Source organism: Sorex araneus, chromosome 1, assembly GCF_027595985.1.
Source record: "Sorex araneus isolate mSorAra2 chromosome 1, mSorAra2.pri, whole genome shotgun sequence".
NCBI classification, from domain to species: domain Eukaryota; kingdom Metazoa; phylum Chordata; class Mammalia; order Eulipotyphla; family Soricidae; genus Sorex; species Sorex araneus.
Window position 1 is genome coordinate 185,247,669 of NC_073302.1, and position 16,847 is coordinate 185,264,515.

The window sequence follows — 16,847 nt, forward strand, 5'->3', positions numbered from 1 at the left end:
CGCGGGAATCACTCAGAAGTGCGAGGGGAGCTGCTCCCAGCTCTGGCTGTGTGCTGGGGGTGCTCGGGGCACCGTGTGGTGTGGGAACGGAACTGGGGCCAGCCACCAGCAGGGCAAGCACCTTCACCACTGCCCCGTCTCTCCATCACAAAAAGGCCATTCTACGGCCCTGGAGTTTTTGAGGGGGTCTTTTTAGCCCTGGCAACAGCCGGTGAAAGTAGAATCTTCCATCATGGCGTCTGTTTCAGCTCTTCGGCCCATTGCCACGGTCCCGGCTGCGCTGGGTTGAAACCCCCCAGCTAGAGGCCACGGCACATGCAACACGGGCATAAGCTGCTGTGGCGGCTGCAGAGAGTGGCAGCAGGTGGACAGAAACGCTGAACCTTTGCTTCCCAGGGCTGGCTGGACCGAGTCCTCTTTGAAGTGGGCTTCCCCCTAAGGGCCGGGGAAACACCTTTGCAACTTTGATTTTCCCGGCCCCCGGAGGTGTCAGTTACAGGCATGGAAGTGCGCATGCGTGTGCGTGTGCGTGTGCGTGTGCGTGTGCGTGTGCGTGTGCGTGTGCGTGCGTGCGTGCGTGTGCATTTCCCTTTCTAAACTCCCTGAATGAGAGTTTAGGATCTGCAGATCCTGTTCCGTCTCCAGAGCTTGCTGCTGACCTGTAGGTGTGGTGCTTTTGGTTAAGCACAGTCCACCGATGAAGCCTGCGCCAGTGCCGAGTTCAGTCTCCTCCAGGCGCATGCGCTGAGCTGCCAGCAGAGCACGCCTTCGAGAAAAGCCACACGTTATGTGGGCCTTCCGTCACCCTGACCTTCCACCCCATGACACTGGTGATCTCTTTCTACTCTTCCCCCAATCTGAACATCCCGAGATCATCCACAGTGCAGAGTACTCTTTGCACACGGGGACGCTCAGGCACCAGACAGAAGCAAGCATTATACTGCTCCTGTCAGAATAAATTTTTCCCACCCACACACCCCCAACAAAAAATCTAAAGCTCTGAACCAGCGGCCTGGAGCACATCCTACAAAGCTGGAAACGCCTGTCTCTAGGCGTCAGAGCAGGCCAATAGCCACACAGGCCTCGGAAGCACTTGCAATGGGTCTGGTGGGACTGAGGAATTACATTTGTGAGATGTTATATTTTATTTAAATGTGAGCAGCGTAGCTAGTGGCTTTAAGGACCTGTGCAGAGTTGGAAACCCTGGCCTTCTCGGAGGCTAATAAGCAGGCCAAGGCTTCCGGGTTCCGAGGAGAAGACAAACCGTGAGAGATCAGAGAAAAAGGAAAAGCTGTATCATGTCTCCACCCTCTTCACACTCCTCCATCCTTTGACTTAACACTGTATCACTGTGTCACTGTCATCCCCTAGTTCATCAATTTACTCGAGTGGGCACCAGTAACGTCTCTATTACACTCAGTCCTGAGATTTTAGCAACTTCTCCTTACTCGTCTTTCCCAACGATTGGAGGCTCCTTCACGGTCAGGGGAATGAGACCTATCATTACTGTTTTGAGCATATCAAATACTCCACAGATAGTTTGCCAGGCTCTGCCGTGCGGGCGGGATACTCTTAGTAGCTTGCCGGGCTCTCTGAGAGGGATGTATATATCTGTTGCTGTATTTGGGATATGAATACACTATGGGGAGCTTGCCAGGCTCTCTCGTGCAGGCAATAGATTCTTGGTAGTTTGTCCTTTGACTTAAGCGGCAAAAAATCCATTAAAAAATGTTTTTAAAGCCAGTGATGCCTACCACTCAATGGTCTGCATCCCAGACGGGGGCACAGAGGCTCAAAGGCCCTAACTGCTTAGAGTGGACAGCCACCTGCACCATCCCTCTGACGCTGGCTAAGATGCCGGCGAGTCTGCAGACAGTCCGCAGAGGGCAGACAGTGCTTCTGCTCTGCAGAAAGGCAGGAGCCGAGAGGCCCCCATGCAGAACTACCTCCCTGCTGTAGAAATATCCTCTTTCTTTGCGTTTTGTTTTGTTTGGGGGCTACAGCCAGCGATGCTTCAGGCTGACTCCTGGCTCTGTGCTCGGGGCCATTCCTGGCAGGCTTGGAGGACCACATGGTATGCCTGGGATAGAACCCTGGTCGGCCACACACAAGGCAAATGCCCGACCTCCTTTGCTTTTCTTAAAACTACCAACCCCTCCCCACCCCACGCCCCCCACAAACACCCTCCAACTTTTCGGGAAACCCTGTCTCTCAGGGTCATCCCTCCTGGGGCTTTTCAATGGCTCCTGTAACCGTTCCCAAACATTCCCTTGCCGTGGCTGGAATGTGCCCACCACAGAAGTCAATTCATGCATCTCTTGTTTCCATTCTTGATTTCACCCACCACAAGCGTCAGCGCTAAATACCACTTTCCCTAGCAAGTTCCACTCTGGAAAACACGACTCCTGCCTCCCGATCCTCCTTCCACAGCTTCTCCTCAAACGTGTTCCTTTCGCCACACTCAGATTCTCTCTCCCCCTTAAGTGCAGAGGGCAGAAAGTGCTCACAGGGTACTGAATTTCAACAACAAATGTGTCTCCTCTGAACCCACAAAATGACTTAAAAACATCTGGGTCATTTCACATTTGGAAGGAGCTCACGTTTATAAGATATGAGCCTTAGGTCCTTCTTTAAAACTCAGGGTTACCTGTCAACATGTGTTTGGCCTGCTTCCGTCCACCCCGCACCACATCTTACTGGGGCTGAGTACCTATAGCTCCAATAAACCCGGCTTCCCCACCTGCTCAGCTGTGTGATCTGCCTTCGTGTGATCCCCCTCCCTTCATCTGGCTGCATCCTGCTCTGTTCCCTGTGGCCTGGCACACATTTCAATCCCCTAAGTCCTTCAGGTGCTAACACCCAGTGTCCAGGAGAAATGTGTCCTGGGTACCATCCACCTCCACAAGAGATGCTCACCATTCTACCCTGTGTGCTTCTGGGCGTTGCTGCATTATCCCCAACACTACACACATCACATGAGAGTGTACTTTTCTGGGACAAGTCTGTGTCTCTTTCAGGGTTTTAAGTCATAAGAGTGTGGCCAGGACAATCTTGGACATCAAAGTATCCAGTTGCTAAGGAAATGCCCAGAACAGCAGCAGCTCAAGAAATATTACTGATGGATTAAGTGATCAAAAGTTAGCTAAGGAACACCCAGGCCAATTCAAAATGTTTGTAGCATATGAGTACTGTTTAGTTATTTATTCGTGTATCTATTTATCTGGACTTTAAGTGTTGACCTTCCATTACCCACCCACCAAAAGAAAACTGAAATAACTACTTGAGAAGTAGGTTCATAGATATGTATTAAAGAATAAGCAATATTACAAGCACTCCACATGAATGAATTTGGTGGATCTTTACAATGGCCCTTTGAACTAGGTACTTCTGTGACTGCCCCTGAGACACAGGAAGGAAGGACTTGGAGGTTTGCGATCTAGGCCCACACAAGCCAGTGCTTAGGGAGAGCTCATCAGAAACCAAAACTAAAATCCTTCCCTAAACACAAGTTACAAACATGAGATATTTAGTGAATGATAAAGGGTCACCCAGAATCCGAGAATTCATAGAACTGATTGTCAGGCAGCAGGAAACAGTCCTGTCTCTCACTAGCTGTTCCACCTTGGGTGAAATGAAGGTCTGACACTCCAGATGAGTGCAGTAAACAGTGGGGTAAAGACACCGAAACTTTCCGATAGACCTGACACTACTTACAGCTTTCATCAGGGGCCCCCGACCACCACCCTTGTAAGCTATTTGTAGGTGATTTAACAATCCTCTCTACTGACTAAAGTAGGGAAGGCAGGAAGGCAGGGAGGAAAGTTCTTACACACAGGAAGCTTTCAGGCTCGATGGTCAGAAATACTAGAACAGATCACACAGTTTTCAAGATAGTGAGAAAACCTTTAATCTCGCTTCACAGAGAAGGGGGGCCAGAAAAGCCATCGAGCAAAAGTTCCCAGGGGGAATTGAACTTCACGTCACCAGGACTGCCCCTCCAACAGCAAAGTGCTCCCGAGCAAAGCTATCAGAGACCAGTGCTGTGCCCAAGGCCCAGCAGATGGATGAAGTCTTGGGGGAGCAGGAGAATCTGAACCATCAAGGTTTTCACCAACTCTGACCTAGTTAGAAGGAAACAACCCAGGTCCTCTTTACAGGTGGAATTTTTGCCCATTTTTTGCTCAAGCCAAATGTATAGAGATGGTTAAAGCAAATGAAACCAAACCAAAGCTCTCACTAAGCATGTCAGAGCTCTTCAAAGTAAAGGCTTTTAAGGGTTCAAATGTTAACTAAAAATAAATAAATAATTACGGGTCCTCTAAATAGTGCAATGGGTAGAGCACTTGCCTTGCATGTGGCCGCCCTGGTTTCAATCCCTGACACTGCGTATGGTCCCCTGAGCACCTTCTGGTGTGGTCAGAAAAACAAAAACAAAAAATTAAATTCAATCTCTCTTTCTCTCACACACTTTCTCACTCTCTCTCTCTTCTTTAGGCAATACAATTTCCTTGCCCAAAAAACTAAAGGGGAAAAGCGCATATGGGTATCATAAATGGACTAATCGCCTAAAGTTAACACTTAGATTTCTCTCATTTTTAACATTTGACTACCACATCCATATACGTGGGGATGTGTTTCATTCTAAGAATACAGGATGCGTGCTCTTTCCAACTTACATCTCCTCATTTTTGACCACACTATTTGCCATTCTCAGAAAACACTGGCTGAACTTGGTCTATATTCCAATCCCCTCTATATCCCAATATATTTTGTTCCAATCTACTAAACAGCCACCAAATAACGATGAGAATGCGCCTTCGATAAAGTATTGACATCATTCCAACCTGCACTGTGTAGTCATTACACTATATTTGATAACCAAGCAAAACACCAAGTAAATACTTAGATTTTAGGTTAGACTAGAAGCTCTGTGAGAACAAGGCAACGCCCCCCCCCCCCCCCGCCACACACACACACACACACACACATTAAAAAGCAGTACTACTGGGTTGTGCCAGCACAAGAACCCTGTCTATAAGTCAGGAATGAGAAGTCTAAAGTTGGCTTTCTTTGCCCATATACTTGCCTTTTCTCCTAAAGTCACTCTAATGTTGCCGGCAAATGCTTCACATAGTTAGCAAGACCGGGAAATTCCCCAAGGGTCAGGTACAGGCTCCCTAGGGTCTAAAGGGATTGTCTAAACTATTTCAACTCGATTCATAAAAATGCAGGTCTCCTGCAAGCTCAAAAGGAGCAGCAACTTGAAGTTCGCGCGGACACGGGCCAGCGTCGGGCAGAGGCAAGCGCGGTCCTCGCTGCTCGCCGGCGGGACCACCCGGGTCTATCTCCGGCTTCCGAGGGGCAGCTCGAGCTCCGAGTGATTAAGACCCGGTCCCGAAACAAGCGTCTGCTTGGGGTCGGCTTAGTGTTACTATTTTCATTCCAGTACAGCCAGAGGCCAGGTCACCTAGAGACGCGATTACACCTCGGCGGCCCCCAGACCTGGGTCCCGGGACAAGCGGGGGCGCAACCGACCCGGGGGCCGGAGCGTCAGGGTCCCTTCTCAGGGACCGGAGGACCCAGGTCGCGATTCGCCACCCCGAGTGTGGGTGCTCGCCCCGCCCTCCGCGACTGCGGCCTCTGTCCGGCCGAGACAGCTCGGGGACCCCGCGCCCCCGTGCCCCCCGCGCCCCCCGCGCCCGCCAGTCTCCGCAGGAGCCCGGCGCCGGGGGCGAGTTTCCTGCCGCGACCCCGAGTTCTCCGAGTTGGGGACGGGGCCGGCCCAGGAAGGACGGAGCCCGGGACGGGTGCTGCGGGCGCGGGAAGCGCTGCGGGGGCCGGGACGGTTCTGCGGGCGCGCGATCAAGGGGGGGGTAGTGGCGCCGGGCAGGGTCTGGGGGCGCGATCTGGGGATGTGGGGCGCGATCTGAGGGTGTGTGGGCGTCGGGCAGGGTCTGGAGGCGCGATCTCGGGGTGTGGGGGCGCGGGGAGGATCTGAGGGCGCGATCTGGAGGGGTGGGGGCGCGTGGAAGGTCCGGGGTCGCGATCTGGGGATGAGGGGGGGCGGAGCCGGGGCCGGGGGAGCGATCTGGGGCTGTGGGGGCGCGGGGAGGGTCCGGAGCGCGATCTGAGACTGTGGAGGCGCGGGGAGGGTCTGGGGGCGCGATCTGGGGGTGTGTGGGCGCCGGGCGGGGTGGCGCGGGGAGAGTCTGGGGGCGCGCGGCGGGCTGCGGGCACGCTCCGTGCCGAGTCCTGGTGGCCCCGGCCGGGCGACCCCGCCGCCGGGGAGGGTCTGGCCGGTGTCCGGCGCCGCCGCCCCGCCCCACCCGTCCCGCCCCGCGCGGCCTCGGCCCGCTCCGGCCCGGCCCGGCCCGAGTCGCCGCCCGCCCGCCCGCCGGCACCAACCTGCGCGGCCGCCGGCGCAGTCCCGGACGGAAGCGGGGCCGGGCAGCGGCGGCTCCGGGGCGGGGCGGGCGGGTCCCGCCTCCGCCGGGCTCGGGCCTGCCCTGCCCCGCCCCCCGCGCGGCCGCCCGCCACCGGGCCCCGACGGACGGGGAGGGGGTCGTCTCCGCGCCGCACCTCGGGCCCCCGAGCAGCCGGAGCGGGACAGGCCCCCGCCTGCCCCCCGCCCCCGTCCCTGCCCGCCCCTCCCCCTCCGTGTCCCTGACCTCCCCTCCCGCCCACCCCTCGACCCCAGCCCTGCCCCTGCGCCTTATCCCGGGACGCTGCCCCGAGGTCCCGGCCCGGTGCGGGCTGGGGGTCTTCTCGCGGCGGCCCCTCACCCCGGTGCTGCGGGGGCTGCTCCCGAGGCGCCCCCAGCCGCGCTCCTCGAGCCCCGTATCCCGTTAGGCGGGCCCACCCGGGCGTCGGGGGGGGGGGTGGCCCCCCAGAAGGTGGGAGCTGCGCATTAGGAACCCGGTCCAGAGCTTGATCTGGTGTTTGGGGTCCTCTGCGCGCCCACTGCAGGCCCCTCTGGGCGGCCCCCAGCCTCGCCTCCCCGGAGCACCTCCTCTGACCCCCACCTCTGTCCCTGCGGGCGGGACACTCGGACAGGGCGCCCCAAACCCTCTCCTGGGAAGGCTCCCGCCGTCCGTCGCAGAGGGTGGGCCCGGGGGCTCTTGCACCGCCCCCTGCGGGTCCTGGAGTCAGGGATGAACCCTGCAGCCTTAGGTCATGATCACGGTGCCCCTGGGCACTGCCCCAGGCACTCCCTCACAACTGGAAGTCAACCTGGAGATGGAGTCAGCATCCAGAAGCCAGAAGTCAGGAATGACAATATGGTAGGGTGACAGTGAAGGTGGGGTGACAATGACAGTGGGTGGCAGTGACAGTGGGTGACAGTGACAGTGGGGAGACAATGACAATGGGTGACAGTGACGGTGGGTAACAATGACAGTGAAAATGACCAGATGTTACTGGCCAGCCAGCCTCAACTCCCAGTCCACAGGGCCACTGTGCTAAGGACTTCCTGCTGCCTGGTCATTTCAAGCTGGAGGGACACCCCCTCCCGACCCCCACATGCAGGAAGGAGAGCAGAGTGAGCCAGGCCAAGATCACCCTCCCTTTGCCTGCCACCCACAGGCAGCAGGGGGGAGGGGCCTTTCTCTGGCCTGGCTCTGCACTTGGGGGGGTGGTCATCCCAAACCAGCCCCGGTTCATTACACACTCTCCTGTTCCTTCCCGCCAGCTGCTGCCCCAGAAGCTGGGCCATGGGGAGCCCAGGCCACAGGGAAGCCCCTGTGCATCCCTGCTCTCCCTGTCCGCAGACCTGCTCCCTGAGCACTGCGTCCCTCGGTTTCGGTTTCCCATTGTTACTTTAATTATATGTTAATGGACAGTCTTCACGGGCTGCTTGCTCTTTTGGACCACACTTGGTGGTGCTCACTGACGCCTGGCTCTGTGCCCTGGGCCCAGGGGCTCATTTCAGAGGTGTCAAGGATGGAGCCGAATAGGCCTTGTGCAAGACTAACCGCGGTACCGTCTCTCCAGCGCCATGACGGGCACTCTTGTAGGGGAAAAAAAAGTGTGTAGTCAGCATCCACTATGGATATAAAAGGTTAAGATTTTGATCCCCAGGAAGAATTAGGATATATACAGAAAAGATGGAAATGGCCAGTCCGCCAGCCTGCCAGTTTGTTTTCCTTTCGTTGTCTCACCAGTGTCAGCAGTCCCGCAGAAGCGTGGCAGCCCTCAGATGCTCTGCTGGGTTTGTGTCACTAGTCTGTCTTTGAAAAAAAGCGACATTTTGTGGGGAAGTGGGAAGGAAGATCTACACAGCATCTTTGCTGGATTTCTATATTTAGAGCTTCCCAGCTATGCCTTGTCAGTGTGAACGGGCTGGACAGAACCTCTCCTGGGTACTGCGACAGTTGTGGCGGCCTATAGACTTCTCTGAGAAGAGATCAGAATGCATTCTTCTTCCCACAACACCTCAAGTATGACCGGAGCACCCATTCTTAGCTGAGAACAGAGGGGTTCTGTTCGCTCTTTTTTTCAGGGGGAATATTTTATTCAAGTATGTTGCAATACTAGAATGCATTCCAAACTGGTTATGTCAAACAGTTCGATTTGCTTCTGCGTGTTCAGAATAAAGGAAAATATTAATTTCAATTTACAAACCATCAAAAAAGCACCTTGTGGACCATATAATGAATAGCCCTGTGTTAAAGTAATATATGTTTGTACTTTCACAAATAAAATTTCCTCTGAAATATAGACATCTGCCAGGAGTCAATTATCTTGCACAGCATGTGCTACAAAGCACATAAAAGAAATAATGCACTACATTGCTTATTTGAAAGTGATCGGGAACACGTAGCTCACGCTAGCATGTCTTTAATTTCATGGTGTTAAGAAAAAACTATACAAGTATGAAATAGCGAGCGCTTTCCTACTGGAGTATTAATTCAATTACCTCTCATGGTACAGACAGGAGGAAAGTTTCTCCCTATTCGCTGCAGAAACACGATGGGTTACTTTCTTGTTTTCCTCTACTAACCACCACAAGGGAACCCGTGAACTTTGCAAAGGGGTCACCACACGCAAAGCACTCCCAGAAAGGATAGATTAAAACCAAGGCTGGACGTGGCATTCTAAGCACATTACATTACCACTTAAACAAAGTTTTAACATGAAATGTATATTCAAACCATCCTCAAATTTTGAAAAGTACAGTAAGAGGTGGCTGAGCAGACTCCTTGGATATGATGCAAACTCTTTCTCTCCTTTCCCAAGCAAACAGCCCTCTTCCCATTCACTATGTGATGCACACATAAATAAAATACCAAAATATTTTGCACACAGATCTGTCAGGTAAAGCACCCAGGGTCTTCTGGAATATTTCCTATTTCTCTCTCTCATGACACTTTAAGATAGACTTGAAAACAAAATTCTGAAGAGGAACATTTTAATAGCTTCCCAGAGGGTAAACATAATATCATTATAGTACAAAGGGCATCATTCATTTTTAATTCTTCACTCCACAGGTGTTCCCAGCCCAGACTGTGGTTGGCACTTAGCAGGCCTAATTATGATTCATATATCCCAAATTCCTCCAGAATTGGTCCCTCTAATTTCCCAGAATCCCTTTATTGAGAGATGAAAAATACACTTCAGGCCTAGTGGCTAAACAGAGTGATTTGCAGTCCTGACCGCAGATTAAAATCATCTGGGGAGTTTTAAAAATCTTGATGCCTCAACCCTTTCTCCGACCAAGCAAGCAAGATTCTATGGGGGGTCGGGTGATTGAAAAGGTGATCATTCAGTTCCCAGAGAGGTTTTTCTTATATTGTCACAGAGACTATGGAGAGTAAAAAACAGAATAAAAATTAGAGCCTCTTTTAACCACACTATTTCATATGAACTGATAGGTCTATAATCTGCAGATTGAACTTTTTATTCAGCCAAGACAGAAAGCTGCTAATTTTGTGCAACCAGGTAAGTGTTCCCTGTCAAAGACTGTTCTGTCTCCTACATTTCTGGCAAACAAGACAAGCTCACAGTGAAATATCCATGACTTTCCCTCACTTTTGCTGGTTTTGTTACTGGATTCAAAGCCATGGATCACTGCAGAAAAACAGACATGGGGGAAATTGAATCTTACAAATCAAATTCCCTCAAGTAATCCCCTTGAGATTTAAACCATTATCCAATTTAGCAGGTAAAAATGATACATGCTATAATTAATTCTTTCTATAAAGTTCAAGGTTTAGAAGCAAAATAATTACAAGGACAGCCAGGATCATCAATATTATGTAGATTCAGCACTAATAAAGAACCAAATATTTGATTTTGAAAAGGAATGCTAAAACACTAGTCAATTTGATCTAAGTCCTTAATACTGAGGTCATGCTTACGAAATGAATATAATCTGACCGAAGGAGAGGACATAATATGTGACAGGTTTTATATATATATGTATATATATGCATGTGTACATATATATGTATATGTGTACATATATATGAATATAAACCTTTCACTCACATAGCATGTGTATTTACACATGTGCACATTACACATGTTTTCTATATACACTTTTCCCAGAATCAAGTTTTCGGTTTGTTTGTTTGTTTGTTAAGCACTGGTCGTGCTTACTCCTGGCTTTGTTTTTAGTGCTCACTACTGCAGTCTCAGGAAACCGTTGGAGGTCCTGGGTTCCAACCTGCTCAGGTGTATGCAGGGCAGGCTCCCTACCAAGCACTGTGGTTCCATGCGATTTTATATAATAAAATTAGATCAAGTGTGGTGATATATTTGAGGGTATAGGAAGAAAATCACTTTGTAGGAAATAACAGAAAGTTCAATCGTCTAAAAGAATTTGGTATGTTGACTGGCATCTTAATAACACTGCTTTTCTCCACTTACCTATTTGGAGAGTTTGTTAAAAGTGTAAGAAACTGGTATAACAGAAATGACAGCTACAATAGTTACTGTAGTTACTGAATCACCAGAAATTTCTGAAATCAATGTTTCCAGCCCTACTGCACAAGCTCTGATTAGAAACAACAACAAAACCCACAACCAAATTCATTTAATTCTTCACCTGATTAGCCAACAAAGAGTGAGAGTACTTTGTATTTTCCAGGTAAAAAAACATGCAAAAGTTATCAATACTTAAAAATTTATATTCAAAGGGCTGACATCTTTTTTTTTTTTAATTGAATCACCATGTGGAAAGTTACAAAGCTTTTAGGCTTAAGTCTCAGTTACACAATGCTCAAACATCCATCCCTTCACCAGTGCACATATTCCACCACAGAAAAGCACAATAAACTCCACCCCTCCCCCACCCACGCACCCCCCACCCTGCCTGTGTAGCTGATAAATTTCACTTTACTTTCTTTTTAATTTGATTACATTCACTATTTCAGCAAAAAAGTCACTATTATTGTTTGGAGTCCCCCCCACCCCGGCAAAGTCAGACCTGCTGGAAAAGAAGCATTTAATAATTTGTTTTCCATTGCTGAGAATGAAGCGATCTGAGATCGTGTGGCCACAATAGCGGCCTCCAGGTTTTGGATTTCTGTATTTTAGTGTTTTAGTAACTAAGTCCAGAGGAATTTCTGCCAGAAGTTGCATCATTGCTAGCTCGTACCTCTTTGTTACTCTATATTCCACATATGAGTGCAATCTTTCTATGTCTGTCCCTTTCTTTCTGACTCATTTCACTCAACATATTTTCCATGTTGATCCAATTATATGAAAATTTCATGACTTTGTCTTTTCTAACAGCTGCATATTATTCCATTATGTAGATGTACCAAAGTTTCTTTAACCAGTCATCTGTTCTCCATTTTTTTTCCAGATTGTGGCTACTGTAAACAGTGCTGCAATGAACATAGAAATGCAAATGTCATTTCTACTATACCATTTTGCCTCTCCAGGATATATTCCCAGGAGTGGTATTGCTGGGTCAAATGGGAGCTCAATTTCTAATTTTTTGAGAATCATCCATATTGTTTTCCAAAAGGGCTGAACCAGTCGGCATTCCCACCAGCAGTGAAGAAGAGTCCCTTTCTCCCCACATCTGTGCCAACACCAGTTGCTTTTGTTTTTTTGGATGTGGGCCAGTATCTGTGGTGTGAGATGGTATCTTATTGTTGTTTTGATCTGCATCTCCCTGAAGACTAGTGATGTAGAGCATTTTCTCCTGTGCCTCTCAGCCATTCCTATTTCTTCTTTGGGAAAGTCTCTATTCATTTCATCACCCCATTTTTTGATAGGTTTGGTAGTTTTCTTCTTGTGGGGTTCAACCAGTGCCTGTATTTCCTTAATAACCTTATCAGATGGGTATTGGGTAAATATCCTTTCCAATTCTGTAAGCTGTCTTTGTACTTTGGTAACTGTATCTTTTGAGGTGCAGAAGCTTCTTAGTTTAAGGTAGTCCCATTAATTTATCTCTGTTTTCATTTGCTTGGCCAGTAGAGTGTCAGCTTTGAAGATATTGTTGGCTACAGTGTCATGGAGGGTTTGCCGAGCTTGTCTTCAATGTAGCTTAGAGATTCCGGTCTGATGTTGAGGTCTTTAATTTATATTGATCTGACTTTTGCACATGGTGATAGGTGGAGATCTGAGTCCATTTTTTTCCATATATCTCTTCAGTTTTGCCAACACAATTTGTTAAACATGCTTTCCTTGCACCACTTCACGTTTCTTGCTCATTATCAAAGATTAGATGATCATATATTTGGGGGGGGGGGTGTCAGGATATTTAACCCTGTTCCATTGGTCTGCAGCTCTGCCTTTGTTCCAGCACCATGCTATTTTAATTACTACCGCTTTGTAGTAGAGTTTGAACTTGGAGAGATTGATTCCTCCCATTTTCTTTTTCCCAAGAATTGTTTTTGCTATTCATGGGGGCTTATTGTTCTATATGAATTTCAGGAGTGCTTGCTCCATTTCTTTGAAGAATGTCAAGGGTATCCCTATAGGGATCACATTGAATTTTTACAATGCTTTGGGGAGTATTGTCATTTTGATAATATCAATTCTTCCAATCCATGAGCAGGGGATATGTTTCCATTTCCTCGTGTCCCCTTTTATTTCCTGAAGTAGTATTTTGTAGTTTTCTTTATGCAAGTCCTTTACCTCCTTAGTTAAGCTGATTCCGAGGTACTTGATTTTTTGAGGCACAATTGTGCATGGGATTGCTTTTATCATGTTGCTTTCTTCTCTCTCATTATTTGCGTATAGGAAAGACATGGACTTTAGGGTATTGATTTTATAGCATGCAACTTTACTATTCAAGTGTATTTCTATGAGTTTCTTGGTAGACGTCTTAGGGTTCTCTAAGTATAGTATCATATCGTCTGCAGATAGTGAGAGTTTGATTTCTTTCTTTCCTACCTGAATGCCCTTAATACCTTTTTCTTGCCTAAGCACTATTGCAAGTACTTCCAGTACTATATTGAAAAGGAAAGGAGAGAGTGGGCATCCTTGTCTAGTCCCTGATCTCAGAGGAAAGGCTTAGTTTTTCCCTGTTGAGGATGATGCTTGCTGTAGGCTTGTAGTAGATGGCTTTGACTATATTGAGGAAAGTCTCTTCTATACCCATTTTGGCGAGAGTTTTAATCATAAATGGGTGCTGGATCTTGTCACATGCTTTCTCTGCATCTATTGATATGATCATATTGTTCTTATCTTTTCTTTTGTTGGTATGATGGATTATGATGATTCATTTCCGAATGTTAAACCATCCTTGCATCCCCAGAATGAATCCCACTTTGTCGTGGTGTATGATCTTTTTGATGAGATGTTAAATTCTTTTTGCTAATATTTTGTTGAGAATCTTTGCATCCATGTTCATCAGGGATATTGGCCTGTAGTTTTCTTTTTTTTGTGGTGTCTTTTTTTGCTTTTGGTACTAGGGAGATATGAGGCTCGTAGAAACTGTTTGGGAGGATTTCTGTTTTTTCAATTTCCTGGAAAAGCTTGAGAAGAACTGGCAACAGGTCCTCTTTAAATGTTTGGAAGAATTTGCTAGTGAATCCACCTGGAACTGGGCTTTTGTTTTGGAGAAGACTTTTGATTACAGTTTCAATTTCCTTGATATTAATAGGACTGTTCAGGCATTCCTGGTCTACTTGGTTCAGCCATCTTCAGTGCTCATGGTCTGCAAAGATAGCTGATGCTAATGTCTATCTTCCTGATTCTGTTGAGGTATGTTTTGTGGCCCAGCACATGGTCTATTCTTGAAAATGTTCCATGTGCACTGGAAAAGAATGTGTATTCCCTTTTTTGGGGGGATATAAAGCCCTGTATAGATCTATTAGCCATATCTCTTCTATTTTTTCCTTCAAAGCTAGTATTTCCTTGGTGGGTTTTAATCTCCTTGATCTATCCAGGGGTGATAGGGCAGTGTTGAAGTCCCCAGTTACTATTGTGTTGCTCGAGATGTCCATCTTAAGGTCTGTTACAGCAGTTGTTGTAGGAATTTGGCTGCTCCCTCATTGGGTGCGTACACGTTTAGGAGTGTGATTTCTTCCTGCTGTACATATCCCTTGATTAATAAAAAATGGCCTTCCCTATCCTTTTTAATCTTTTTCTGCCTGAAATCTATGTTGTCCGATACTAGTAAGGCCAGCCCAGCATTTTTGAGAGAGTTGTTTGCTTGTAGGATTGTTTTCCATCCTTTGATTTTGAGTCTGTGTTTGTTCTGGTTATTCAGATGCATTTCTTGCATGAAGCAAAATGTTGGGTTCAGTCTCTGAATCCATTTTGCCACTCTGTGTCTCTTAATTGGTGAATTTAAACCATTGACATTAAGAGAGATTATTATTATTGGATTTTGCACCATCTTTCTGTAAGGGTTTGTTGTGCTTGTAGGGGTTCTTCTTGTCTTACAATAGCCCCTTTAGTCCTTCTTTTAGGTTTGGTTTTGAGTCAATGAAGTTCCTGAGCTGTTGTTTATACACAAAATCGTGTATTATTCCTTCGAATTTGAATGAGAGTTTAGCCGGATAAAGTATTCTTGGTGAAGCGTTCATTTCATTGAATTTTTTCACTATATCCCACCACTGCCTTCTGGCTTGGAGGGTTTCCTCTGATAGGTCTGCTGTGAATCTAAGGGGTGCTCCTTTGTATGTGATTTCCTTCTTTGACCTTGCTGCTTGCAGTATTGTGTCTCTCTCCATGACATTCATCATTTTAACTATGATATGTCTTGGTGTTTTTCTGTTAGGATCTCTTTTAGCTGGCACCCTTCAGGTTCCTTGAATCTGGATCCTGCATTCTCCAACTCTGGGAACTTTTCAGCAATAATTTCTTTGACTGTGCCTTTTTCATTGGGATTGGTTCCCTGTCCTTCTGGTACACCAATGATTCTAATGTTACTCCTCTTGAGATTATACCCTAGGACTCTGAGTCATCCTAGAGCTATTTTGAGATCTCTTTCCATTGTTTGTTGTTGCCTGTAGACTGCCTGCAGCTCATCTTCAAGCTCACTGATTCTGTCTTCTGCTGCAGTCATTCTATTGTTGAGGGCAGCCACAGAGTTTTTTATTTAATCTACTGAATCCTTCATTTCTTTTTGTAGGTTTTTTATTTCTGCTATCATTTCTTCCCATATTTTCTCGGCTGTCTGTTGTACTGTTTCTGTCAGGTCCTCCTTTAAGTTGTCAATCTTACCATTGAGTTCATTGAACATCTTGAGGATTTCAACTCTGAATTCTTCATCAGAGAGCTCAAGTTTGCAGGAAATGCCTATTGAGATTTCTGGACTCCTTTCATCGTCCTTTGCTTGCGGTGGGGATTTGCGCTGTTTCTTCATGTTGTTGTGGTGGTATGGAAGAGTTACCTTCAAGATCAGTATTCCTGTTCCCTCTTGTTGCGAAAAAGGATTCTGGATGGGCTCGGTCAATAGTGGTTGCCTTTTTATTTTCCCCTTCTAGAACATTACCTGCCACTCAGATGTTTCTTTAATCCTTATGTGAATTTTATGTTTTATTGTCCTACTGTTTACGGATAACTAGGATGTTGCTCTTGGACATGACATAGGTAATGAAGGTTGAGATGAAAGAACAAACTGATGGTTTTCATGAGAATATCTGCAGCCGCATTAGCAGCTGCTGGTCCGAAAAGAGGCCACACCCACTTTTGCCTAGGCCATGCTCCCTGATGATTAGGCCATGCCACTTTCCCCACAATAGCACACACCTGTGCCGGAAGAAAGAATGGCTGTGGTGCTTGGGGGCTGCTTGCCGGCCACTAGGGCAGCAGTCCAGAGGGGGGACAGGGCTGACATCTTTATTGAAAATATTTGAGTGCATGATCTCAATGTTGTTGAATTTTTTAAAAGATGAATTATACTTTTATGGATTTTCAAAATAATGTAGGGGCATTTATTGTTAGGACGTGATCAATGTTGTTTTCAGGAGGCACAATCTGCATCCTTTGTCACAGCATTATGTCTCTTTTCAGTGACTTGAAAAACTGAAAATATAGTATAGTTGTTACACAATCATTTTCTTTCTCATAACATCTGTATTTTCTTTTTCATTTTGATTCTGCAGATTTGCATCTGTATTTTAGGATTTTACTGGAATGACATGGAGATTTGGTTCCAACTAGAAAAATCCCCAGATGTATGAAGAATGACATAGGCTTTTCAGTCCTATTTAGTGGCAAAGGAAAATCATATAATGGTGTGGAAAAAAGTTTTTTATCAAGAGCTTACAAAAGCTTTTCAAAATAGCTTATTAGAAATTAGAATTTCTGGTTCCTGTGCTCTATTGCTAATGAGTTTGTGTCACTGGGACATCCCTTCTTCTTTCTGGATTTCAGTGTTTCCACTACACAGTGAGGGCCTGACTGACATAGCAGATTGGAGATATCTTTCAAAAACAACC

General features: G+C 47.2%; 2 protein-coding genes across 2 annotated transcripts in view; both read right to left on the reverse strand.

Annotated features, from left to right (window-relative positions):
- PAM (peptidylglycine alpha-amidating monooxygenase) overlaps positions 1-6,503 on the reverse strand; it is a 297,725-nt gene extending 291,222 nt beyond the window's left edge. The window contains exon 1 of the mRNA XM_055143816.1: positions 6,406-6,503. The gene's annotated coding sequence lies outside the window, so the exon portion shown is untranslated. The remainder of the gene's footprint in view (positions 1-6,405) is intronic.
- Positions 5,564-7,995, reverse strand: LOC129402066 (translation initiation factor IF-2-like). The gene is made up of 2 exons (XM_055126709.1): positions 7,971-7,995; positions 5,564-6,579 (listed from the first exon to the last, which is right to left on the reverse strand). The coding sequence occupies exons 1-2, from the start codon at positions 7,993-7,995 to the stop codon at positions 5,564-5,566; spliced, it is 1,041 nt and encodes a 346-aa protein (XP_054982684.1).
- Positions 7,996-16,847: the final 8,852 nt, after the last annotated feature.